This window comes from Eptatretus burgeri, chromosome 3, assembly GCF_056783735.1.
Source record: "Eptatretus burgeri isolate ZD-2024b chromosome 3, Ebu_testis_v1, whole genome shotgun sequence".
NCBI lineage: Eukaryota > Metazoa > Chordata > Myxini > Myxiniformes > Myxinidae > Eptatretus > Eptatretus burgeri.
In genome coordinates this window covers 133,543,043-133,568,483 of record NC_140963.1, presented here as the reverse complement: position 1 = coordinate 133,568,483, position 25,441 = coordinate 133,543,043, and the positions used below count along the sequence as shown (strand labels likewise).

Below are 25,441 nucleotides of genomic sequence, written 5' to 3'. Positions count from 1 at the left end.
TTTATATGGCAGTTGTAAGCTAGAAACACGTTCATTTTTTTTTTTTTGTCGACCAGAAGATGTCATTGGAATACGTCTACATACGTCGATGTGTGTTGGGACTACGTAAAGAATTGGTTCAAAGCACGTCAAACATAAGTTAGAAATAAGTTTCGCGTAAAAAAGACATTACCGCGACGTGTTTCGACTTATGAGTAGCTTATAAGTAGCCTTTGTGAACGTGTGTAAGCGTCCACATATCGTGTGTAAAACTTATCCCCATCGCATGCGGAACGTGTGTCATACGCTGAGTACGTCGTAAAATTTTGAACATGTTTAAAATTTCTTGATGTACTCTACTTACTACGACGTATGATAGCGTACTTTAGCGTTCTACTCACGTATACCAAACTTACTCATACCGTATTTGACGTGCCCCAACGTTTTAGACACATTTTTCTTAGGTCGGCATACGCTGGCAAGATCGCCAAGGTGTGACCGCGATGTTGTCACTTCCATTTCTACGGCAGTTATGATTCGAATCGTTGTGTGTCAGCCTTTTAATAGGCTACGTCACGACATCGTCGGCGATGCGTGCAACGCGCTATGCCGAAGTTAGACTATCGTTGGGCATAGGTTGTGTAGGCCAACAACAGGTTCAGCATTCGTTAGTATAAGTTATCCATAACACAACGAAACGTTCTGTGTCCATTACTAATATGTTATGCATACGACCAACTCGTTATGAATACGTCCGAATCTTAAAAAAAAAACATCAAAAGTTCAACGTCAGCCAGCGTTTTACATACATTTTAATACGTTGCCATTGCTGGCTAAAACGTCAAGGTGTGACCGGGCCTTAAGCTGGTAATGAGTCTTTGAACATGCAGTTACCACTGTCTGTGTGGAAGCATTGGCTTGGCACTACATAATACAGCTTTTACTTTTCCCACCAATTTATCCGGACTGAACATGGAGGTTTGACACGGTCATGCGCACACACATCTTGATGATCATTTTAATTGCAGGGAAAGATTGTCGAGTCATCACTTGCATAAAATGTACCAGCTGACTGGCAGCCAGACTGTCAGAAGCTACCCCCGAGTGAGTTTTAAATGATGAATATTGCTTTTATGTTGGATCACAGTTTCCAGACAGACAACATATTATACACACCCTTATCTCCTGCATCAGTTGCTGAGTGGGCGTCTCAATGAGTGGTCGCGAGTCGATGACATTCTGCACAGCACTGGACCAGCGGGAGGCCTCAGTGTGCATCCTTGTGTACATCTGGTACACATGCCTTTTTCCATGCATCACAATGCAACAATAACCTGCAAACCAAAATCCGCTTGTGAAAATGGCTTATGTGGTGGACACCGAAGTCCTCGAGGCAGGGGATTGGCCATCAAACAAAATGAAGACCAATATAACACACATTGTTGATCTTGCACCCTCTGCCCTTTCCGTGCTCTGTCCCCCTACCCCAAGTATCTACAAGATGCATGCGATCCACCAGCAGCTCCCTCCTCGTGAAACTGCCTAAATCCAGAACTACTACTCACCCCCACTCATTTATGCCTCTTTTCCTGCCTGTGGAAATACCTTCCACACTCTTTTCAATCTTATTCTTCCCTCTGGGTCTCCAAGACAGCTGTTCACCACCATCTCAGATCATCCCCCATCCAAAACCATTATTTTTTTTCTACACCTGTTAAACCACCCTCACCCCTCCCAAAATTTTGCTTATGTATCCATCTTGTCCACCCCTTGCGTTCTCCCCTACTCCTCATCGTTACCTGCATCCCATGTCTGTCCGTCTCGTTCTACCTTCTCCCTCAGCTCTGCTATTGGCGTTTGCCCTTTCTCCTGCTGTTCCCTTTGTTATGTTGTGTCCTGATCTGTTTTGTGTCCGAGCTCTTCCATGAGCTTAGACCGTGTATTAAAAAAAAAAAAAACACAAACAAAATGAGAAAGAATGTGCACCAGTGAATGCAGTATAAATAAAATAAAATAAATTAAAAAAAACAGCAGGAGAATTTTAAAAAAATGAAATCAAAAGTTAAATGGAGTTGAACAATTATAGAAAAATTAAACATTACAAAGATTGCAAAAAACAAACAAAAGATAGCAGAAAAATGAGATAAAAATAGAGAACACCAAGTAAAGAAGCAGAGGAGAAAGATGCTGAGAATTGTGATTAAAGCAGGAATTAAAGGATGAGAGGGACATCAAGGAAGATGAGAAACAGATTTGAAATATTCATTAAAAATAAAACAGGGAATAAATAAATAAAACGAACAAATAATAATAAAAGTGACAAAACAAATATAATAAATAAATAATAAAATCCAAAAAGATTTTGTACACAATAAGTAAAGGAAATAATAAATAAAAAATATATTGTACCCCAGAAATAAATAAAATAATAAATAAACAGCATTTTGCACGCAGTACAACAAAAAGAAAATAATAAATAACAAAATAAAAACACTTTGTACACAACAAATAAATGACATAAACAAGCAAATAAATAAGAAAATAAGAAAAAGTGTCTGCAATTAATAAATAAAATAAAATAAATAAATGATAATAAATTGAATAAATAACTAAACAAACAAACCTACCAGAATGGCGGTGTGCACGATCGCTGACCAGAGTGACCGTGCAAAGGCTATCGAGCAGTAAGGTCCAGAGCCGCGCCGCTCTGCGCTCTGAGCTGCGGTAACATTCCAACGCGGTGTGCGTGAGCACGAACCAGCGTCGCTTCAGTCGTGGTACACCGCTTCCCCTTGCGGAACTTCCCCCAGCCTCTTTGTGCAGCCAGCCTTTGCAGCACAACAATGGAGCATTGTTATACTCAACATCACGATAACCAATATACGCTTCACACTGCGGTCTTCCATTTAGTTTTGATCCTCTCTACCCTCAACCCTCCATATGATTGTTTTCTTCCCACCCCCCAAAAAAAAAATTGACGATGGAGGAAAAACGTTCTTTGTCTACATTCAACTATAACATCTCACTACCATTTTCACTTGTTATTGGTGCGTGTTGTTATTTGCTATTTCGTACGTGCTCCCCAGACCACACTTTATCGCCATGCATCCCTGTGCCACACTCACCACGGATGATGAACTCCTGCCCGTCGACACGCACGTCTCCTTTGCTGCGCTGGAGTAGTGCGATCCAGCGGTGCATCTCCTCAGCACTCTCCGCTTCACATTGCAGGACTCGCTCAGCAGCGATGATCGCAAATGAGTATGACCTGCAGATGCATCGCAAGGAGTCAAATATCAATACTTTGTTGCCATTATTGCCAGTATAGCAATCCCAATGAGTCGTGAAATGGATTGGTGTCCACTATTTATTTGGCCTCCAATTCTTCTCGTTGCCATACTGTCAAAATGGCTGGGATTCAGTGCCCCCCTTCTTGTAGGGTGGGCTGGGGAAAGATTTTTGCACATGTCTTTTACAAACCTGAAGGCCAGACTGTACTGTGAGGGAGTATATACACAAGTAGCACCTCTAAACTGGAATGGTGACCATGAACTCTTCCCTTGTGTCACATCAGCACTACATTCAGGGATCCTGCCCTGACACACACATAACCTGTTTAGGTACCCATTACCAGTTAATAAGATCTCTAAATTGGGGCCGGGACTGAAGGTGGTTACGTTTTTGTAATTTGTTCGTGTTGCCAACGATAAATCGCCGACACTTCACTGAAAGACAACGTGGCAACTAATGCCAGCAGGTGGGACATCAGGCTTAATGCCAATCAGAGAGACTGCGCACTGTGTGACACAATGCCCTGCCTGCGATGCCAAAGCATTGATGAGACAATAGTCGCGTCGAGAATCAAACCCAGATCATACAGCTCAAACATAAGTGTGCCACCTCTGCCCCATTCTGTCAGACACTGATAAGGAGGATCCATTCTTACACGAATAAGAAAATAATTTTTAGACTAAAAATATTAATTATAAGAGAAAGAGTAATGTCGTGATGATAAAGTACCTGTCTGGGTTGTCAGAAGCGCAGACAGAGTCAATAAGACCAACATCGATGGTTCCCTGTGGACAAAACGTGCAAATGCTTGTGATCAATACAAGTATTCTGATAAACCACCACAATCAACAATTATGTACGAGTATATTGCTGTGATCATTATTGATCAAATGTGTACAATTAAACTGCGTGCTCTCTTTAATACATTAATGGCAATTCATAGATCCGACATTTTTGCTTGGCACCGCTCACCATCTGACAATGGCGGTCGTGAACAGTTTGAAGCCGGATAGTTTGTCCAAGCATAACACTAATGACAAAGCCATCATACAGCTTCTCGCCAGCAAATCTTGACTGGAGGCACAGAGTGTTGAAGGTCACGAAGGTCGACTCGGCCTCGGAAAAACTGACCCTCATGTCCCACCGACTTAAACCTTCAGTGTAAACGCTTCAAACGTAAATGTTGTCAGCTTTATCGGATTTCTTGCTTTGTTTACATGGTTTAAGGATTGCGGTGGAGCTGGGACACAAATCACACGCGCATATGTGCAGACAAATACCCGAGACAACACCAGGCTTGACTTTAGACAAACACAGCTGCTGAGCTTGGTGGAAGTGACATCACTTCCCACAGCGCTCTGGGTAACAGCGACGCCATCATTTTATGACTTCACTTTTCTCTTCGCGCTAAGCGGGACAAATGAGGATTTACCTCCTCCCCATGGACCACAACCTAAGGAGTCTGTCCATGCTTTATTCTCAAAACTCTGAGCATCAAACAACGAAGCAGCACGTACCATTTTTTAAAGCCTTTGGTATAACTTGTCCGACGTTCGAACCGCCGACCTCCCACACTCAGAGCAGACACTCACATTGACGCCACCCCGTCGAGTTGGAATAAAGATCCGAGTAATCCTCTCAGGAAAGTTCTCATTCATTGTTCATAAACCCTAAAGTCAATGTTTCATCGTGGATATCGAACACTGTCGTTTTTATCAAAATAAAAAGGTCAGGCTTTTTTTTTTACGATGGAGTCACGAGACTTTTTGTGAATATTTGATTTGTAGTTCTGGAGTGCATCGGATCTACGAATTGCCTTTTAGGGAAGTTATTGCAATCAGCAAGATTGTCCAGGATATGGAACTTCCTCGATACTCTCATCATTTATACATTACAACACTCATTATATTCACATCCCATGTGATTCCTGGACTCTCTCTGGTCTTCTCAAAACCCCTGTCCCTCCATAGCCCGGTATTCGGTGACATGACTCACCACTGCATTCTTTGGATTCGCCTTCTGGCTATGCATGGCTGCCAACTCCTCATCAGAAGCTACACGAACACGGCACAGCATGCTGAACCAGTCACTGAGGAGGGTCACAAGGGGAAACAGAGTTAGTACCGCAGAGTCAAGATCAAAGAATACCTACGATCTACACAGAGCATCCACGTGCTCATGATAGGTCATCAACATTGCTGGCTGAGAACCAATCGCAGACAGGACAGGGTCACTGCTCTGCTGCAGGGTGTTCGATGGTATGATAAGAAATTGTAATTTGACCAGGGAACCAGCACACAATGGCCAGCCAATTAATGCTAGCAGATGGAACACCCGGCTCAACATCCCTCCGATGGATGGTGAAATGATTGAGGAATGATCTGAAGCACCAAGTTGATGGTTTATAGTTTGGTCTGGAATCAAACTGAGACTAGATATCCACAAAGGCAAGTAAGCTAACTTCTCAGCAACACTAACATGAAGAGTAATGGACAAGATCTGCACATCCTTAGTTCAGAAATTAAATGGACATTTCTTTTACAATATCAGCAGCAATAAATACGAGCATAAAAACATTGATATTCCAGTGGCGATTCCAGGTTATAAGGTGTCTAACCCTCGAAGACATCCTCAACCCCCCCCCCAAAAAAAAGTGCAATCGACAACTTTAACCACCAAAAGCTGATAAATAATACTACAAGGGCACTCAGTAGAGCGTATACCTCTGCACAGATCCAGACAAGAATCAAATCAATTTGTCCCCGTCACAGACAACTGTCCACCAAGTTTCATCCGAATCCGTCCACAACTTTTTGAGATATCTTGTTTTTATCGTTTTTTGGCCCCATTTCACAATGGTGAATAATAATCACTTTAAAAATTATAGTAGCCGGATCCAGATCTTCACCAAAATCCAATCAGTTTGTCCACCGCACCAACTCATCCACGTAGTTCAGTCGTAACTCATCCACAACCTTTTGAGATATCCTGTTCACAGGCAGACAGACAGACAGACAGACAGACAGACAGACAGGGGCGAAAACATAACCTCCGTCCACCTTTGGTAGTGGAGGTAATAATACCAGTTCCCTTTCAAGGAACGATGATGCAGGAGGAGACCATGAGGCTCATCAAAGCCTGCACGATTATTACCAACCTATGATTGTTTGTCCGTGCTCTCTCTCTCCTTTTTAAATGCTGAGCATCAAACAAGGAAACAGCAAGTACCATAAATAAAGTATTTGGTACGACTCAGCCGGGGCTCAAACCACAGGTCTTCCAAACTCGCAGAGAATGCTGTCGCCATCACACCACTTCGTGTGGTTAAATTCAGTGTCTTTCTGGGTGGTACGGCACACAGAGATTTAGTTGTCGTGTTATTTATTATTGTACCATGTTTGTTTTGATTGTCATGTTTATTATTAAATCCTTGTTTGTAAATGGTTTGGGTGAAGGCATATCCCTTTCCTGCCATTGGGCGAGTTGAAAGAATCAAAAAACCTGTTAGCGAGTGTCACCTTCCCATGCTTGACTTTAAAATCCATCGATCCGTCGCTCGGTTATCCGGGGACACATGCGGCTTCAACACCCCTGTATGGTGGGGTGATGAAGTCGCTTGCAATGCGGTTGGGGGGGCTTGGGTGGTCATGATGCCCTGGTGGCCCTGGTAGTTTCATACATCTAATCGTGTTAAAACAGTCAATCGTTCAGTCAAGCAGGTTCCTCGCAAGGTGATATATGTCCTTCAAACCAGACTCGATGGTGTCATGTTTTGAGCGTCCACTCTGATACCTCTATGAAACAAAGAAACGATTTCGACATGTTGTCTCATTTTAAAAATCAAATAATATTCCCCATTTTGTTTCACCTCAGAGTGCCCCCTTGCATCATTTTTATATATTTCAACGTGAAAACGTCTTTTAAAAGCAAAACAGACAAAACCGATCATTGGAGTCCGTTGTTACCTGGCATCCTCTGGACATTCCGCCATGAGATGTAACTTCTTTTCCTCTGTGATGACATCAATGCCATTCTCTTTACCAGTGTTGTCTATGATGTCCTTGGCTGCTCGGATGTCCACGGTTCCTCGTTGCTTCTCTTCACTGTCACCATCATAGTACAAGAGCTTGGTACCATGCAAAACAAACCAGCGGCGGCGCCAACCCCTCCGCTGTAGAGTGGCACTGCCACCTTTCTTGTGGAGCCAGCCAGAGCGTAGGGCCTCCTGCTTTGCCCGAAACCACATGAATGTCTCATCCTTGAGCACACACCAACGACGTTTCCACGAGTTTATCATGCCACCCGCTGACGAGGGGAGAGAGAGAGAGAGAGAGAGAGAGAGAGAGAGAGAGAGAGAGAGAGAGAGAGAGAGAGAGAGAGAGAGAGAGAGAGAGAGAGAGAGAGAGAGAGAGAGAAAACCGATAACGAATCGATTCAAATTATGGAGGATACAGCGATCCAGTGATTGGTACAACCTACAGTACGTGTCTAATTTTCTGAATGCTTGCCCACACAACTGTAACCGACATCTACGATGAGCACAATGTATGTATGGATAACTATATCAAATCGGTATATGCCTTTCACCGCTAAAAGCATGGGATCTCTTCTGGTCTCAGTTTTACAGTCTCCCACCTTTTATATTGAGGAAGCTGTGGAAGTAGGGCATGCCCACCGTGCTGTATACAGAGCTCCCTCTACGCGAGGAGTGGTCATCCTCTCCATCACACTGTGAGTCGTAATCCTCATCACTCTCTTCATACTGGGCCATGGAGGGTTAACAAAGGACAAAGAAGAACAGAAAAAAATATTCGGTGGTTATATGCAAGAGAGGAGCATCATGAAGTTTAGAAGGGAAAAGTACACAGTGCAAAAAGGATAATTCAACGAGAACTTAAATAGCGACAGCAAGAGAAACAAAGAACACCTTACCCCACGCTATCTTGAGAAACAAGGACTACCTGTCTTAGAGCGGCAAATCGATTGGTCGTGATGTCGTATAATGTCGGATTATTTTGTCCAAATACTGCCAAACGGAAGGGTTTTGAAAGTGCTGAAAACGCGATTTGTGTTCAGCAATGTTCAAGTGCATAATCCAATTGAAAGGAAAGATTTTGAAGGTCGTAGAAAAGAAAATTCCAGATGTTTACAGCCGTTGATGCAGTGTCTTTTATATCGCCTTATCTACAGTAACACATTACGTTTGTTCCACATGTCTGTTGTTTGTGTCCTTTATGACGTCCATAAAAAAAACAGTACGTTTCCTGTCTGGAATGATTCCCAATTTTGTTTGACTGTCAGACAGGCAGACAGAGCAAAAAAAAACTTATCTCCCTCCTCTCTGCGCATTTGTGATCGGGATAAATTCAGAGCCAAAGTCCTGATAAACTACAGGTTCGTTTTCTGATTCATGTTCAAAATATAACATTCAATTTAAATGAGGTCCACTCAGACCATTGTGCTTCAGCCATAGCATTGCTGAAGTATCGTACTCAAATTGATTCAAGCTTCTAAGCGAACAAAACGCAGCCACATAGGATTGAGCTAGAACTACAAAACGGCTTGAATCATCGTCAAGTTAATAAACAGCACAAGAAAAAAAAAACATTTTATTTCATGTACATGACACTCAATGGTACGACAGAACCCAGGAGGAGTGGAAGAGGCGTCAAAGACAACGGGACAATAGATTGTGTCGACATCACCCGTAACGTTTCAACAAAACGATGCAATCAGGCGCACACAAGGAAAACAACAATCGGCGAGAGTAGGTGTAAACTTAAATAAATTTCCATTCCAATCAATCAAACTATTAAGCGCATCTCAGGTACCGAGCAAACTCTTCTTCGGCTCAACCTTTAAAGTCTGTTGTCCCACTACAGTTGTTCTCTTGCAAACACTCACCTTAAATTACACTACAATTTGCTGATGTGAAAGGGGTTTCAATGGTGAGCCCTAAAGGCATAAAGCCAAAAAGAACAAAAGCTCTAACTTCAATATGTGATTGAATGAAAAAAGAGATTCCTGCAAAGACAACACACCGAGGACGTGTGGCCAGTGGATGTTGAGCGGTAGGTGGTCGTGCTCCGATACGTGCCAAAGGACAATCGCAGCTCTCGGCTACTGTTGCTGGCTCCGAGAGGGGAACTGGGCACCATGGACAACTCTCCACTCTCCTCACCATCTGAGCCCAAGTGGGTAGGTGGTGGAGGCGGCAAAGTAAAGGAGGGATCAGACCATACACCGGCCAAAGGCCGGAGTGGTTTGCTGAGCCGGCGGGCAGTGCCCTGGCCCTTCTGCGATGATGGAATTCCTCCTGAAGAAATTTAACACCAATAATGAATCTATATTAGAGTCGCTGCTTACGACGAGGTATTTATGAGGCAATTGCTGTGAAGTAACAAATAAAGAAATCTGTTACTCGTGAAATAACTGAATTAATTGAAGGATAAGGTGAATGTTCAAATCCTGAGTAAAAGCACGGGTTATGGAGGACACTTGAGGAACAATGTACAACATAGCACGATCACTCCGATTGGCGTCAGAGATCATCTTTACACTTCTGAGTTAAACACAGTTGAAGGTGGAAAACAATGTTTTGCACAACTTGTTTATTTTTGAATCTAATGTGTCTCAACGGACAGGATGCTTCAAATTTGACCTGGAGCTTTGCTTATGAGACGTGTAGTAACGTGTGTATATTGATCATTTCTGAGGGCCTTTGTCCCAGTATGATTGGCAAGCAACACACATATCCAAGTGTTTCCCTGCTTTGTAACAAGTGTCAAAGATAACGTTGGAGGCAAATGAGACAACAAAGGCTGGGACAAAAAGATCAAGACTATATTGGAATTAACATACGACTGACTCTGGATGGTGATCATTGTCTGGCACAGACATCGATATTAAAGAGTACTTGCTTGATGGTATATGGGGGCAGGCAGGAATGTATAGGGTTTGCAGACATGCATTTGAGCTGTCGAGCCTGGGTTTGAATCCTGACCCAGTTATAAACTGTCATCCTGGCATTTCGTAGGCAGGGCATCCCTACTTCAGATGGATGTTAAACTGGGAGTCCCATCAATCAGCATTAGTTGGTGGATGTTAAAGATCCCACTGTGTCGTTCAGGAAGAGGTGAGCTATCGCCGATACCCTGAACAAATTATCAAAGAAGAATAATAAGAAAAAAGGAATGTGAAGGCCAATGAAAGCTTTCATCTTGATGAGACAACAATGTTTCTACAGCTGAAGAATACCTTGAAAATTTGTTCATCATTTTTGCAATATACATTTTTCTGCACAAGCCTAGATAGGAGTATTATAATATCACAAGTCTCGGCCAAACTTGAAGCACCCTCATAAACGCAGTTGAGTATATAACAGGAGTGACTTTGGGAATGTTACCTGCACATGGATTACTGGAGCTGGCCAAGGGGTAGAGAGTTTCATCTTCTTCAGAACCCTCCAAACTTCGGATACCAGAAGTGCGTTGGTCTAGTGTCCCACCACCCTCGCTTGGATTTGGCGACTCTTTGAGGCCATCGTCGCCCCCAACAAAGCCCTCGTCCTCTTCCTCTGGATAAGGCTGCCCAAAATCAAACTCCAACTTCTGCTCACCCTGCTTGACACCCGAACAACTGCTGTCTAATATTGTGTCGGAGAAGCCAAAAATCTCATCAGCAAGGGACCGAACTGGGCCATCGAGGGTGCCAAAGTCAAATGTTTCGGCAAAAGCTCGAGCAGCGTCCAGGGCCTCATTTTCAATTCGTTGCATCTCCCACTCTTCCTGTTGCTCTCTTTCTGCATCCACTCTGACCCTCTGTGCATTCTCCTCTGCCTTTGAGTCAGGCCAGCTCTGAGCTGCGTCGGCGGTGAGAAAAGTCGGCTGGCTCGAAATTCCATGTTGTTCCTAATTGGGTAAGGATGAAAAGAGTAAAATAATTATTCATGGATAACGCACAGCCTCGTCAACATATTGCTTGTAATTTGTATTCTGTGGACAACTTATCGGCCATTTACATATTGTGCATGCAAAAAGATGAAAAAAGGATTTGACCGCTCCCCCCGCCCCCCACCCACAGACTCCCCTACTCCTCAAATTGCCTTATACATCTCCCTTCCCTTTACTCTTACATCAGGTAGACAAAGCTAATATCCACCTGGCCTTTTACTGCATGAAATAGAAATCGGCTGTGAAGAGTAAGTGACATAACTCCTTCCTTATGACCCCATGTCAATGAAAACAAAAGCTCTGACAACAGTATGAAAGTGCTGTGAGAATGCTCAGTTAAACAGTGGTGTGGAAGTTATATACATTTTTGTATACAAAATCTAGGCTCGTGGAAGAGTAAAAAGGCAATATACGGACAGTGGGTCATCAGATGGATGCACCGAACGAGAGAATGAACAAACAGGAAAGGAGGAGGGGAGGAAACAGTAACCTGCAAGTCAGAGGGTTGGATTAGGTAAGGTTAATGGGGGTAGAAAAAGATCATGGGTAGGAATGGGGGAGATTATTGTGCACAGTTTGCTTGAAACCCTGGCGGAGAAGGTGTGATTGAACCTTCTCGGGGGGAGGGGGGGGGACAAACAGAAGAAAAGAGAAAGAATGGATCGGGGCAGATAGCCTTCAAGGGTTTATGGAAGAACGTGCATATCCTGGAAGCTCTGTAGAGGATCAGAGGTTTGAGAGAGCGCAAGGAGCTCAGCTCGAGGAGAGATGATTAAAAAAAAAGAGAGGCCACCAACCTGGCTGCGATGTGAGGGCAACAGGCGATGTGCTTTGGCCTCATGGCAGGAGATGCCTCTAATGTAAACACATTTACGCTCCACAGAATCCAGAAGATACAAATGTGAAGCGGAGACACCAGGCAATAGGGGAGAGCACGACTCCACTACTCCTCTGATCCTCCCCAGATTTCAGGATGTACACGTTCTTCCATTAACCTTGAAGGCTCTCTGTCCCCACTCCATTCTTGCTCTTTTCTTTTGCAGACAAGAACCTTGTAGGCTGCGACTAATTATGATTTTTCAAAGAAGGACTTGAAACGATGTAGGATGCCTAATTTGTGACCAACTTTGGAGGCCTTCTTTGCTCTATGATCAGCCTAGGAGAGGTCATGGATGATGGTGAGGCCTACGTCTTCAAGAGAGTGAACATCTTCCAGTGACTGACCATGGAAATTGATGGATGGGTTCATTTGATGATCATTCTGGTATGACAGGGAGAAACAGTGAGATTTTCCAGGATTTAAAGAGATGTTCAATTTATCTGATCAGCATCTAATCAATTCCAGATCAGCAGAAAGAGGCACAGCTGCAGTCTCTGCCTCGCAGTGGCATGGGAACTGGACAACACAATGTGGAGTTGTCGGCCAAAAGGTAGAGAGGGTTTGATGAACAGATCGATAGCAGTGTACCATTCACACCTATCAGTTGCTCAAATATGTGTTTTAAGTTTCCAATGCCTCATATGATTCGGATGATGAGGTGAAAGTAATGGGGATGGAAGAGTTTTATTTATCCATGGAAATCCTTCAAAAAAAACATCGATCTGTGAGAGTTCCTTGATCAAGACAGCGTGTCGACATTAAATTGTGCAAACTCCTTTTAACTCTTCATAAAAACGATAATAATTTCAAAATTCCCTAAAAAGGCATTTACACTTCCGATGAAATTGTAATCTTTCACCCCAAAAATTTTTTTACTACTACTTGATGAACACAGGTTGACTTGTAAACGTTCCAAAATGAACCCCTGGCTCAGAGTGCAGGTGAATCCATGTTCAAATCCCACATACCACATGTGTTTGCCCATTGTCCCTGAATGTCCTGATTCATTTAAAAGTAAAGTACACCGATGTCCACCGACATATTTGTCGCATATCATATGATCGATGTACAAGCTCCTCCATGGGCCTAACTCATTGTAGAAAATAAAAATTGCAAGAAAACCAGCTGTGATTTGAGATGCCAATGGAAAGACCAGGATAACAATTGCTTCAATTAATTCTAACTCATACGTGCCTGTACGTGCAAAAAAAAAAAAAAAAAAAAAAAAAAAACTTTCAAACCGTGAGCCAGAAACAACAACCACACAGGCCGTTCCTTCACTCTCGCGTGCCCGTACGTGCGTGGCCTGGAAGTTCGCATATCGCAGTTACGATTATTTGCAATTGAGTTTTAATGGCCAATTATTCAATTAGCACCAATGTATTTTGCCTTTTCGCAATGTCATCACAAGGAAAAACACAAAGAAAAGAGAAGAGGAAAAAGAAAAAAGAAAAAAAAAGTACGAGCAGAAAAAACAAAAAAACAACAACAAACCCCCCCCCCCCCAAAAAAAAAATAATAACTTTCAAACAACCACACAGGCCGTTCCTTCGCTCTCGTAAACGACGACTGGACTGGGGCATTGTGTTTATCTGTAAATGCGCATAAGAAATCAGGAAATTATTAGAATACACGGTCATCACTTTCCGGAAGTCCATACGTTGTAACCCGTAATGGGGAACGCGGCTGAGGTTCTCTTCCCCATCGGCCACGCCCACGCAGCAACGTGTCTTGTCATTGGTTGGTAAATAAATGGCCATAACTTGGGAAGCACTTTTCCAATTAATATCAAACCTTGAAAAGGCACATCCACAGGGCCCCAGCAATATACCTGGCAAGTTTCAATTACATCGGACTAGTGGTTGTTGATTAACAGCGGTCACAGACACACACACACACACACACACACACACACACACACACATTGCTGGAATTATAGATGGATTAACCCGAAAATATTATGATCCTTGTATGAATATCTGACCTGTTCACAATCGTCTTCCTCTGTCAAGCCACTGTGTCTCATAAGGCCGAGCTGGTGCCTTCCGACGGTTGTAAGGCCAGCTTCACGTTCCTGTTTCTCGCGCTGCAACTCCGCAATGCACCATTCCAGATGGAGGATCTCGGTGAGGTGACCACCACCCATTGCTGATACACTAGCTGGCTCAAAGGTCATCTCCTTCGTGTCCCACGCTCGATCAAACTCTCGAAAACTTTGAATCTCCTGTGAAAGAGTAGTCAATTCGGTGTGATTGACAAGCTCCACAGTACATACAAAGATTCCCATTATTTTGGCTCTTTTGTTCTTCCGTGTTTGATAAATAATCTTTGTTAATAAATGCAGTATACTGTGTCATTAAGTAAACTATTGATTCGTGCCAATAGTCGAACATCATTGGAGTTGAGGAAACAAAATGAGAATGCCGAGTCATTCGTTAAAAACAGAATTGTTATCTACAGGAGTGTTTCTCAGCGGAGTCCAAAATGGATCCTCAAGGCAGTTCAGCATGGAAAGCCAAGGTGAAGGGAGGAAATTTTATTTCATTTCCACAAATATTAGAGCCATCTACTCCAAGTTTAAAGGTCTATTTCCATCATCAGATGCGTTCATTCAGAAAAGAGAAGCTTTGATTTTGATAACATTATGATTATATTTTATTATTTTTAAGACGAGAGATGGGACCTCACCTGCCACAGTAAACGCTCCTTCTCCTGCTGTTCCCACGATTCCCTGCAAAGAGAAAGCAAAAAAGAAGAATTCATTTGAGCTAACCTCCCAAGCCTCAACCTCAGTCTCCCCTCCACCTGAGTGAGTGGTTATAAATAGTATTGTAATGTTTGTGGGGTACATGGAGGAATTTCAGAGGAAAGAAAGGATCGTATGGAGTTGCTTGGCCCACGCACGTGTAGGAGACATCTCGATGTAAACGAAGTCGGGAGACTGTGAGCTTAAGAGTTACTTGAAACCACACGGGAGTGGTGCGGTGCTTTTTAGATATGGATTAAGGATAATTCCCCCAGTATGTAATTGCCCCCCTGTGGCTGTGACATTTCCCAATGTTTTTGGATTGCAAACCAGCAATGATGGAATTACGTTTGTGTAATGGCAACAGCCATTACAACCGAGCTGCATGACCAAGTAGGAAGATGCCCGGCCTCCGAGGGTGATGGCGGGCGAAGTCACGTCCCCGACGCTGATGATTGATGGGCGTGACGTTCGTGGCAGGAAGAAGAAGACCGGGTCGGAGGCAGGCGATCAGAGAGGACGGGGGAAGGAGCTCGAAGCAAGAATCGAATGCACGGGTGAGGTGAAAAGGGCAGGAGAGAGACACGGTCGGAGACGAAGGCTCGAAGTGGGACAGAAGCTTGAGAGGCAGGATCAGTGGTCGAAAGAGCAGGGCATTATGGCTGGCTTTCCTTCGACGCACGAAGATGATGGCATGATTGTCGTAGTCGTGCTGAGGGGAATTGGCTCGCGTGGTGGAGCAAGACGCTAGCCATCGACTCTTGGCTGATCGTGAAAGACCGACCTCGAAGCCTCGTGTATATCACCGAAGAGAGCAAGCAGCTGCATTGGCCAGCACAATAGACGAGGAAGCTGCGTGGCAGTTCCTGAGCCCTGAAATCGAGTGCTGTCTCCGAATTACCTTCCGTTCCGCACGTCTTCCCACCCAGAGAGCGACTGGGCGCCATTTTGAGTGCATTTTCCCATGCAGTGACAAAGCAATTTGATGACCTTCAAAGCTTGAGAAGTACATCCCTGGGCACACAGTTAAGTGCCGGGATAAAGGAGGGATTTTTCATTTATTACTCTGTTTCCTTGTCTGTATTTAAGTCCGCTTGCAGGCGCCTCAATTAGATTTAAACTTGGTTTACCTCACATTTTTATTTCATGGTAATAATCTGCAGTATTGTCATTGTACATATTTGATTACTGTCATTAAGTTATCCATTTAATTTAATTTCATTTGCTTGTATCCGTGTATCTATTGTGGGTCGGGTAAAAGCCCGGTGCTGTGCTTCCGTCGCTCCACCCGTGCCGTCCTGGTGCAGCTGAGACATTTTCCCGTACGAGCCATAAATATCCAAGAAACTTGGCTGCAGGCCTCCAAGGGAGAACTGTTTGGTCATCCGTCCAGGTAGGGACTCAACTCTGTTTCGGACCCTTCCCAGAGATCCTCAACAACTATAACCACCTGGGTTTAGTTGATTAGGTGAGAGCTGATTGGCTATTCCCTCCATTCACAGGTGAGAGATGTGGGTGGGTCTTTCATATATATATATATATATATATATATATATATATATATATATATATATATATATATATATATATATATATATATATATATATATTATTGTTACGGTTGTGGAAATTCACAGAACACCATTCAGGTTCTCAGAAGATCAGTTATGTCGATAAGTGTGTGCCCAGAATAGATTTCCCCACCGATATCTAACGGGATTTGTTCGTGCGCTGGGCAGTGCATCTTTGAGGTAGTGTTATTCTTTCCTATCGTTATTTTAAACATCTCCTCACCACCTTCACCATAACAAACAACATGTCCTCACCTTCATCTCCACAAACGCCGCCATCATTTCACCAACAAACAACAACATCAACAAACAACGTCTCCTCACCTTCGTCTCCACAAACGCCGCCGTCTTTTCGCCAGCAACGGCATTACACAAATGAATGGCACTCCGTACCCAATTGGGTACGGAGTTTGTTCGGAGTTGAGGGGAGTTCAGGAGTTGAGTGGAGTCTGGGTTCGCAGTGGAGTTCGTTCGGAGTGGAGCTCGGAGTTGAGGTCGGGGTTGAGTGGAGTCGGCAGTCTGGAGTCTGGAGTCTGCAGTTTGGAGCCTGGAGTCCAGCCAAGCCTGCAGTGCCGTGCAGAATTGTGGGTCGGTGGAGGCAGCCGGAGAGAAGTCGCCAGCCAGCGACATAACGGTCCGAGGTGATTGGGCCCCGGGACGGTCTGAGCGATGCTGAGGAGTGAGTGGGCTCTTAAGAGAGCATCAACCCAAAAAGAGCAAGGCCCGTTCGCTCCTCTGAGGCGTCGTCAGCTCGGCCCGATCGACCAGGCCGCATGGCTAGGCCTGGACCAACCAAGTCGCCATTACACCAGCTGCCATGTTGATGAGGAGACATCGAGGTCGCCCAGCGAGTCAACACGCGGGTGGCAGGTAACCTGCACGGTCTCCTTCGGTCTTCACAGCTCCGCGGACCATTAAAGGCCTACAGGCCCTGTTCTCCTTTTCTTTCCTGGGGTTTTTGCATGGAAGTCTGTTGCGCCTTGTCCGCTAAGTAGAATTGTTATGTGTACATAATAAATAGACAACGGCTGTAGGTCTTTTTGCTCGTGTCTTGTCCCTTACCCCCACTGCTTCATTGACTGCACATGTGCATGTATAAATAAATAAATGTCCGCATTGTTTGAATATTCACCTGCTCGTTGCGTCCCTTCCTCCATTGAGCTGCCGTAATTGCATTCGGAATAATAGCTGGTTTTTAATACCGATAAGATAATCAGTCCGATGGGGCTTGGCGATAATAAATCGCTCGGCAATCGCAGACGGCAAAAGTTATTTAAAGTGGCTTAAAGCGGCTCGTGTCCGTACGGGTGCCATCGAGGTGTAAATCCCTGGCATTTCTGTCTGCGCGAATAATTAGGTAAATCGACAATTCGGCGATCAACCCTGTCGCACGTGGACAGAAGAGTTGGTTGATTTATGGTGTGGTTAAAAACACACCCGTAGCTGGATTTCGGCATTGATCCGAAAGCTATGAATGGATTGCCACGGTCGGTGGGCGCACGGCTGCAATTAGCTAAAAGTGGTCGTCCGCACGCCGGAGTGGTGAGAATCCACAACAATATAAATATATATATATATATATATATATATATATATATATATATATATATATATATATATATATATATATATAATTTAAAATATATAATAAAAATGTAACATATAACATCACATATGAAGCCTGGTGTTGACTTCGTGGTTCGGGTGGCGGCTTGGGATCCAGGGGTCCTGAGTTTGAGTCCCATTTGCCACTGAATTAACACCAGGGGGTTGGCTCAGCCTGCCATCCTTCCGAGGTCGGCGAAATGAGTACCAGTATACTGGTCCCGGTGTATGCTCCGGTTAGAATAGGTGTACCATATCCCTGTGTGTCGTAAGAGGCGACCAGGGTTGGTGTCAGGAAGGGCATCCGGCCATAAAAAAAACATTGCCTCAAGAAGGGAACCATGATTGCATGGAGCCCGCAAAAAGCTAACCCCTGCTCAGCAGGGAAAAATGGCTGTAAAAAGGCTGTTTTTTTTAATGTAATATTGTTACGAATCTGGTAACCATGAGCACACAACAGACAGGTCCCCGTAGCTCAGTTATTTCATTAAGTGTATGTGTAGAGTTAGAATCCATCCCCTGTGTCTAATGGGTGATTAAATGTTCGTGTGCTGCGGAGTTATTTTTATAGTCAGGGTTTTCTTTTACATTTTCAACTACAACAACAACAACAACAACAGCTTCGCTCCATCCTGACGCCATAACTCTCGCGGTGGGGAGAGTTCAATGAAGGACTTGGCGTCTCTCTCGACCAATCAGAGAGATGCGAGCGAGTTTGCTGTCGTTCGGCCAATGGGGGCCAACGCAGGACAATATTACTCATCTTCCTGTTTGAGGGGCAGTCCGCAGTCCGCCTGCAACAGTGTTGGGAAGAACTTTCCGAACAATATTTGATTTCCATTGAAGAAAGAATGCCACGAGTATGTTTGGCTGTTACATCTGCAAAAGGTGACTACTTTGATGAGTCAAAAATTTATATTAAACTTTGTTCAACAAAATGATTCCATGATTTCTTTTTTTATCTGCAATTGTTTATTTGTTCTGTGCTTTAATTTCAGAGTACATTGAAACATTAAACTGCTTCAATTTCAGTAAAAACTGGAAAAATGGGGGTGTTCTCAAACTTTTGACCGGTCGTGTATATTGTCAAGCTCTAAAGCCCTGTTCTTCATTATACGGCCTACGAGCCACTGGTGGCCTCTGGTGGCCTGAAGTTCGGCCCCTGACGTGTGGCTGATAACACATAAATGTGAAAACATCCCATCATAATCTGCCATAAATGTTATCAAATTGACCTAATGGCTTCAAATGATTGTAACAATACAAAGCATAAAAGTAACATCATAACATCAGAATGTGGTTGCAGTGTACAAATTACGCTTGCAGCCCAGTTAGTCACAACGAAGAAGAGTATGTGGAGGTGGGGCCTAATTGCAGCCATTATGGAGTCCTGCAGGCGGTGTGGCAGCTCTCACACTGATGTCTTTTCGACAAAAGTGGCGCCCCTCTAATAAATAGTGAAGATCACTGCTCTTAAAAAATAGTCGGTTTACTGAACCAAACCAGATTGGAAGGATTGCCATGCAGCCATGCATGCATGTGGTGGCCACCATTAAGTTTCATCCATTGGGACCATACTCTGTGCAGAGCGTTGGTGCTGCCGAAGCTGTCTCCTTGGCCATTGGGTACAATCCTGGACAGGTCGCCACTCCGACACGGGATACAAGCATGCTGGCACTCATTTTGCCAACCTCGGAAGGATGACAGGCAGAGTCAACCCCGCCTGGTATTAATTCAATAGCCAAGGGGAATTTGAACTCAGGATCCTAGGATCCCAAGCCCACCACCCTAACCATTAAGCCAACACCAGGCATACCATTAAGTTGCCCTCGCAGTATGCTGCCACTGCATTGTATTTTGTGATTTATGATGTTGATCTGATTTTTCACAACAAAAATTGAAGCAAAGTGTTCTGGGTAATCACAGACTTATATGTGGATGAATACTTTGATGCTGACAGAGCAGAGTAAAACTATGTAATGATAGGAGATGAGTAGGAGAGAGAAAGGAGGGGCTGAGCCGCACCGAGTTGGGAAGACTGAGGGGATTGAGAATGCCATCGTCTGAGAATGTCACCTTCAAAGAGGAATTTCCCACCTCTTTCCAGTGTGCTCAGTCAAATACTATTACAAGCACACCATTTCACACACATCACCAGATGATATATGATACGAGCACACTCTTTATAGAGCTGTTGGCACTGCTGAAGCAGTTTTTTTTTTTTTTGCATCAGTTATCCTGGATGGTTTGCGATTGCCTTCACAGCTGTCAGTCAGGACAGGAATTTGGAATTTGTTCAGGGCTCCAGTGATAGCTTGCATACTCTTCACAAAGGATTCCATGGCTTCTTTAACGGCCACAAACTAATGCTTGCAAATGGGTCGCCTCGCTTAACATCCATCTGAGGGATGGAACACACATTGATGCCTCGCCCTGCAAGTGAAACACCAGGATAGTAAGTTTATAACTGGGTGGGATTCAAACCCTCGTTAGACAGCTCAAATGTGAGTGAGCATACCTCCAAGTCTCGGGTATCCTGGCAGCACCACCATTACACACAAGTACAAACGATTACACAAGAAGGGGCTGATATTTTAGGTCCCCCACCTTTTGGGTGGTATGAGGAATAGATCGGTGCAATACAAAACTAAATCTGGAATGGTTTTTGAACTATCTCATGCACAAGCCAAGTTACTGAGATGGTTGCCATGGCAACATAATTCAGCCAATCACAGCTATAATCTAATTAGGTTAAGATAACGTCGTGAAGAATAGATATCTGCAATATGAAAGCGGCATGTTCAACAGTTTTTGAAATATCGCGTACACAAAAATACATGGACAGATCAGTCGGATGTTCCCCTTCTCCAACCTTGTCCGAGGGGTGGGGGACAAAATATACATAAATATACACAGCCACATCATATTGTTACGGTTGAGGAAATTCACAAACTACCATTCAGGTCCTGAAGGTAAGATATCTCTGTGAGTACATGTGTAGTTAGCCCCAAACCCGTTGTTTAGTGGGAATAAATGTGATTCATTCGGGCTGCGACCCTTTAGATAGCCGTTTTTCTGTTCTATCCTTATTTTGAACCAACCACGTCTCAACCGCCATCACACAACAACCACCAACCGCAACGCCGCTTCACAACAACAACGCCAACAGCCACGACCTTTACCTTCACAACTCGCTCCCGCAAACATCGCATCACCGCCATTCCAAACGTCGCCATGGTCATGGACCAGCACTTTAAACCCTCCACCACCTTCGCTTCTCCTTCTGCGGCCATTCCCGCACCGCTTGTGGGCACCAAGCGTCAGGCTGTCCTGGCCTCATGCGGGACGCGCGCCGAGCCGCGGGTGCAAATAGCGGTCTTTCCGAGAAGAATTCGGATCAGGAATGATACACGCCCACTTCTGATCCGTCCAATCAGCAAGCGCGGGGAGGTTTGGCCCCGCCTCCAGGCGCGTCGGAGTAGAATCGATATATGCAAATTCGAGGATCAGAGGAGACTCACGCCCCTTTTTTCTCCGTCCAATGGGCGAGCGTGGCTCCACCCCCGAGCTCGTTCTGATCCAGAAATTTGCATATGGGTTCTCCTGCCGGACTATAAAGCGCCGAGCGCGGGGCGAATTTGGTCAGTTTTGAGTTGGAGAGAAGGTTGGAGGCAGTGAGTTGGAGTCAGGAAGGTCGAAGAGTCAAGGCGAGTTGGAGGCAGTCAAGTCAAGTCAAGGAGTTTCGGTCGAGGAGTTTTGGGTCGGAGGGAGTTGGAGGCAGTTTTGAGTTGGAGAAGGGTTGGAGGCAGTTGGCTGAGGAGAATCGGGTCTGGAGAGTGGCAGTCTGTCGGGGTTCGGAGTCTGTCGGGGAGCTGGAGAGAGAGGAAGCCTGGAGCCTGGAGCGCGGTCGAGGTGATTTGCTGCAGTCGGCTGAGGAGAATTGCGGAGGGGACCGGATACCTCGGGTCCGAGGCAAGGAAGACGGCGGTCGGCGACGAGGTCGCAGTGGAGTCGCCCGTCACGGGACCCAAGCAAGCCAGCTATCCTCTTTCCCCAGAGCATCAACAATTCCCCCCTTTCCCCCCCTCCCCCCGCGCTGACATAGTGCGAAAAGGGGGCCCGGTTCCCACCCCACTCCAAGCAGTGCCAACGAAACCCGCGAAGGAGCGTGGAGTCGGGGCACCGCCGCCACATTTGCGGCTCATCACAAGACACGGGTAGGATCCACCAGGTCTCGCGGCCCACAGGCCCTGTCTGCCCCCTTGTCTTTGAGGGTGGCCCTTTTCTTTTGCTTTTGAGTAAATGTGTTGTCGGCGCCGTCTGTAAAGTAAAACTGTGTAAGTGTTGCCGTGTGCTCGCGTAGTCGGTAGTAGATCTGCATTGTTGTGTTTCTTTTGTAACATCTGCTTTTGGTGCATAATTGTTGTAATTGTATATGTGTGCTTTCCGTGTGCCGTGGAATAAATGTGCCTTATGTTGAACTGTTTTCCCGTTTCGCATCATCTTTTCTTTAATTGAATCTCCATCTTGCTTCACGTAAAGGGTTGGTCGTGGGCTTAATACGCCCGATAATTAATCGGAACTGTCGAGGCCGACGATAACACCGCTCAGTTATCCCGATAGTACGGAACGGGTCGCTTAAGTGGCCCGTGTCCGGAGTCGACCTGCGGCGAGGTGCGATCGCCCGGTCTACCCTCCGTGTGGGTACTTAGGTAGGTCGAATTTGGCGAACAACCCTATCCCATGTGGGGGGCCGATTGGCACGATCGTGGTGAGGCCGAAAGACCCACCCATGACTAGTTCCTGGCGTTAGTTCGAGAGGGTCACGACAGAATTGTCCGTCCGGTGGGCGACGTGCACGATTCGAGTTACGTGGCCGCTCGCACGCCGGCGGGTGCGAATTCGCAACAATATTTTCATCAGACTATTCTTCACAAGGATTATAATAATTTATTGTATCGTATTAGCTAAAAGAAGTGCAAACCTAAAGTAAAAACTTTCATAAATTGTGAGCAACTGAGAGATTTTCAGACTGTCTGGGTCATCATTGTGGCTTCGATCTTCATAGAAGTTTTGAACACTTCAGCTCAGAATGTCTCCAAATGGTGGGTACGTGCACGTGTGCACACGCGCACGTGCACACGTACACGCACACGCACACGCACACACATCCAGGACCTCAAAATTGAGATCAAGAGATCTTGGAAGTTGAAGAGCGTCAAAATTGCACCAGTAATAATTAAAGCAACAGGAATAATAAAGAGGAAACTCAATGAGATTTTGAAAACCATCTCCGGGAATATTACCACAAACGAACGACAATTTAAGGCTGTCCGGAGTTCGGTGACGATCCTGAAAAGAGCCCTCGGAACAGAACTCTGAGAACAACAAAGTTGAACAGCTTGGTCCATGAACTGTGATCCCTTAGCGAAGTGGTGGATACTTTGACTCCTGGGAGAACTTCGTTCCATCTCCTCGAAGTCACAAATGGAGATGACAACCAACGATACACACACAAAAGAGTGCATGGATTGGCAGATTGTGATCTGGTTGTCCAATAATAGGCATCTGCAACATGACGGGCTCAAATCTCTCTGGCTAAGTTTTAGCAACGCGATCTGACGAGTCGTCCTTATTTATTGCCTTCATCTTCTCTTATTAGCTGCTCAACTCAATGTTGATAATTCATGGTCACCTTGAGAGAAATTCTTACTGGAGTTACGTCCAGAGCACTACGTCATTCTGCCGAAGCCTCAATCAGCACGTTTTCAGAAAACTTTGGAAACCCTATTGGCCATCGTCAAAGTGACGCTTTCGAACATTCATTTAATTAGGAGCATGACGAGCGATGAACAACAAATCACTCTCAAAATTGACCTGTCACATGACAAATAGCCTTTGACAGTCACATATTTAGCAAACTTATTCTTTCTCAATCTTTTTCATTCTCACTGTCAGGCCGAAGAAACGGGATTGCAGAAGTAAATAAACTTCTCAAAACATCATCTGACCTTTCTTCCTCCTCCTTTCTCTGCCGATGCTTCTCAATCTCCAAGAGCCTCTCTTCTTCCTTCCTTGCCATATCCTCCCGCTCGACTTTGCGTTTCTCGAGTAGAACCTGAAACTCCCGCCGTGCAGCACGACCCCTGTGCAAGCGCTGGACGGTGAGAGCAGCCAATTTCACACGTACAAACCGCCTGCGCCACATATGCGCACGGTAGTTCTTCTGTAGTGTCACAGCAATGCGCTTCATTCGGCGAAACCTCATCCTGTAAAGAGTGGAGAAAGATTATAGGCATTGATGAAATAAATGATAGCAAATGAACAACACTGAAAAGGAGCTTCTAATATTATGTATGCAACAGATTATGGAATTTGGACTCCTGTCACCCCCCCCTCCCCCACCTCCAAAACACCCTCTCGCTCAGACACGATTCCTTCAATCTGACACACGTACTTCCCTCTATTCTACTTCCCTCTATATTCCTCATCCCAAACTCCATGCCCTCCCTTTTCTTCCCCGATCCTTTTACTTCCATTCCCTTTTCAATCTTCTGTTTGTCATTTTATCATTGCACCCCACCCCCTCCACCCCACCCCACCCCCATACATAACATCAATGGTAAATGCTCCCTAAATTCACTTGAGGAGAATGACTGATGAAGAATGAAAATCAATGGCTGATTCGTGAACACAACAATCAAAAATTTTCAGAAACACGACTTTAACGACACTCGGTGGAGCACGTGCCGGGTGTTGGCTTAATGGTTAGGGTGGTGCGCTTGGGATCCAAGGATCCTGAGTTCAAATCCCACTCAACTGTTGAATTAATACCAGGATGGGGATGACTCTGCTTGTCATCCTTCCGAGGTCAGCAAAATGAGTGTCAGCTTGCTGGTATACTGTGTCGGAGTGGGGACCCGTCCGGGATTGTGCCCAATAGCCAAGGAGTTTGCTTAGGCAGCACCAACGCTCTGCATACTCTATGGTCATACTCTGCATACATACCAAAACCATACTCTATGGTCGAAATGGATGGATGGACGGTAGAGCACATACCTCCACCAGGCTAAAGAGTTTATGTTTGGTATTCCACTGAAAAGCCAAATCTGCATCCGGACCTAAACCAAATCTAATCGGCTTGTTCTTGTCACCTACCCAAATCATCCACCAAGTTATGTCCGAATCCGTCGATAACATTTTGAAATATGTTATATATCGTATTTTGCCCCATCTCCCAATTGTTGGGGGTGCAGCTGATTCACACCTCGAGTATGAATCGACAAACAAACAATGTAGAATATACATCCTCACCTGGCCAAATAACCAAGCACATGTGCCTGGATAACAGTGGCTGCTTTTTCAAGCACAAGGTGACGTGCCTGCTCCAGCTGTCGTTCCAATGGCTCTCGTAAAA

General features: G+C 44.9%; 1 protein-coding gene across 2 annotated transcripts in view; it reads right to left on the bottom strand.

Annotated features, from left to right (window-relative positions):
- LOC147031009 (unconventional myosin-X-like) overlaps positions 1-25,441 on the bottom strand; it is a 265,336-nt gene that overhangs the window by 31,096 nt on the left and 208,799 nt on the right. For both annotated transcript variants that reach the window (XM_085875663.1, XM_085875664.1), the window contains 13 exons: positions 25,339-25,441; positions 24,036-24,293; positions 14,791-14,833; positions 14,087-14,326; positions 10,676-11,180; positions 9,312-9,586; positions 7,906-8,032; positions 7,236-7,575; positions 5,266-5,359; positions 4,000-4,055; positions 3,105-3,247; positions 2,607-2,807; positions 1,156-1,313 (listed from right to left, as the gene is read on the bottom strand). The exon at positions 25,339-25,441 is cut by the window's right edge and continues 4 nt beyond it. In XM_085875663.1, the coding sequence (XP_085731789.1) occupies positions 1,156-1,313; positions 2,607-2,807; positions 3,105-3,247; positions 4,000-4,055; positions 5,266-5,359; positions 7,236-7,575; positions 7,906-8,032; positions 9,312-9,586; positions 10,676-11,180; positions 14,087-14,326; positions 14,791-14,833; positions 24,036-24,293; positions 25,339-25,441 (2,543 nt within the window). The remainder of the gene's footprint in view (positions 1-1,155; positions 1,314-2,606; positions 2,808-3,104; positions 3,248-3,999; positions 4,056-5,265; positions 5,360-7,235; positions 7,576-7,905; positions 8,033-9,311; positions 9,587-10,675; positions 11,181-14,086; positions 14,327-14,790; positions 14,834-24,035; positions 24,294-25,338) is intronic.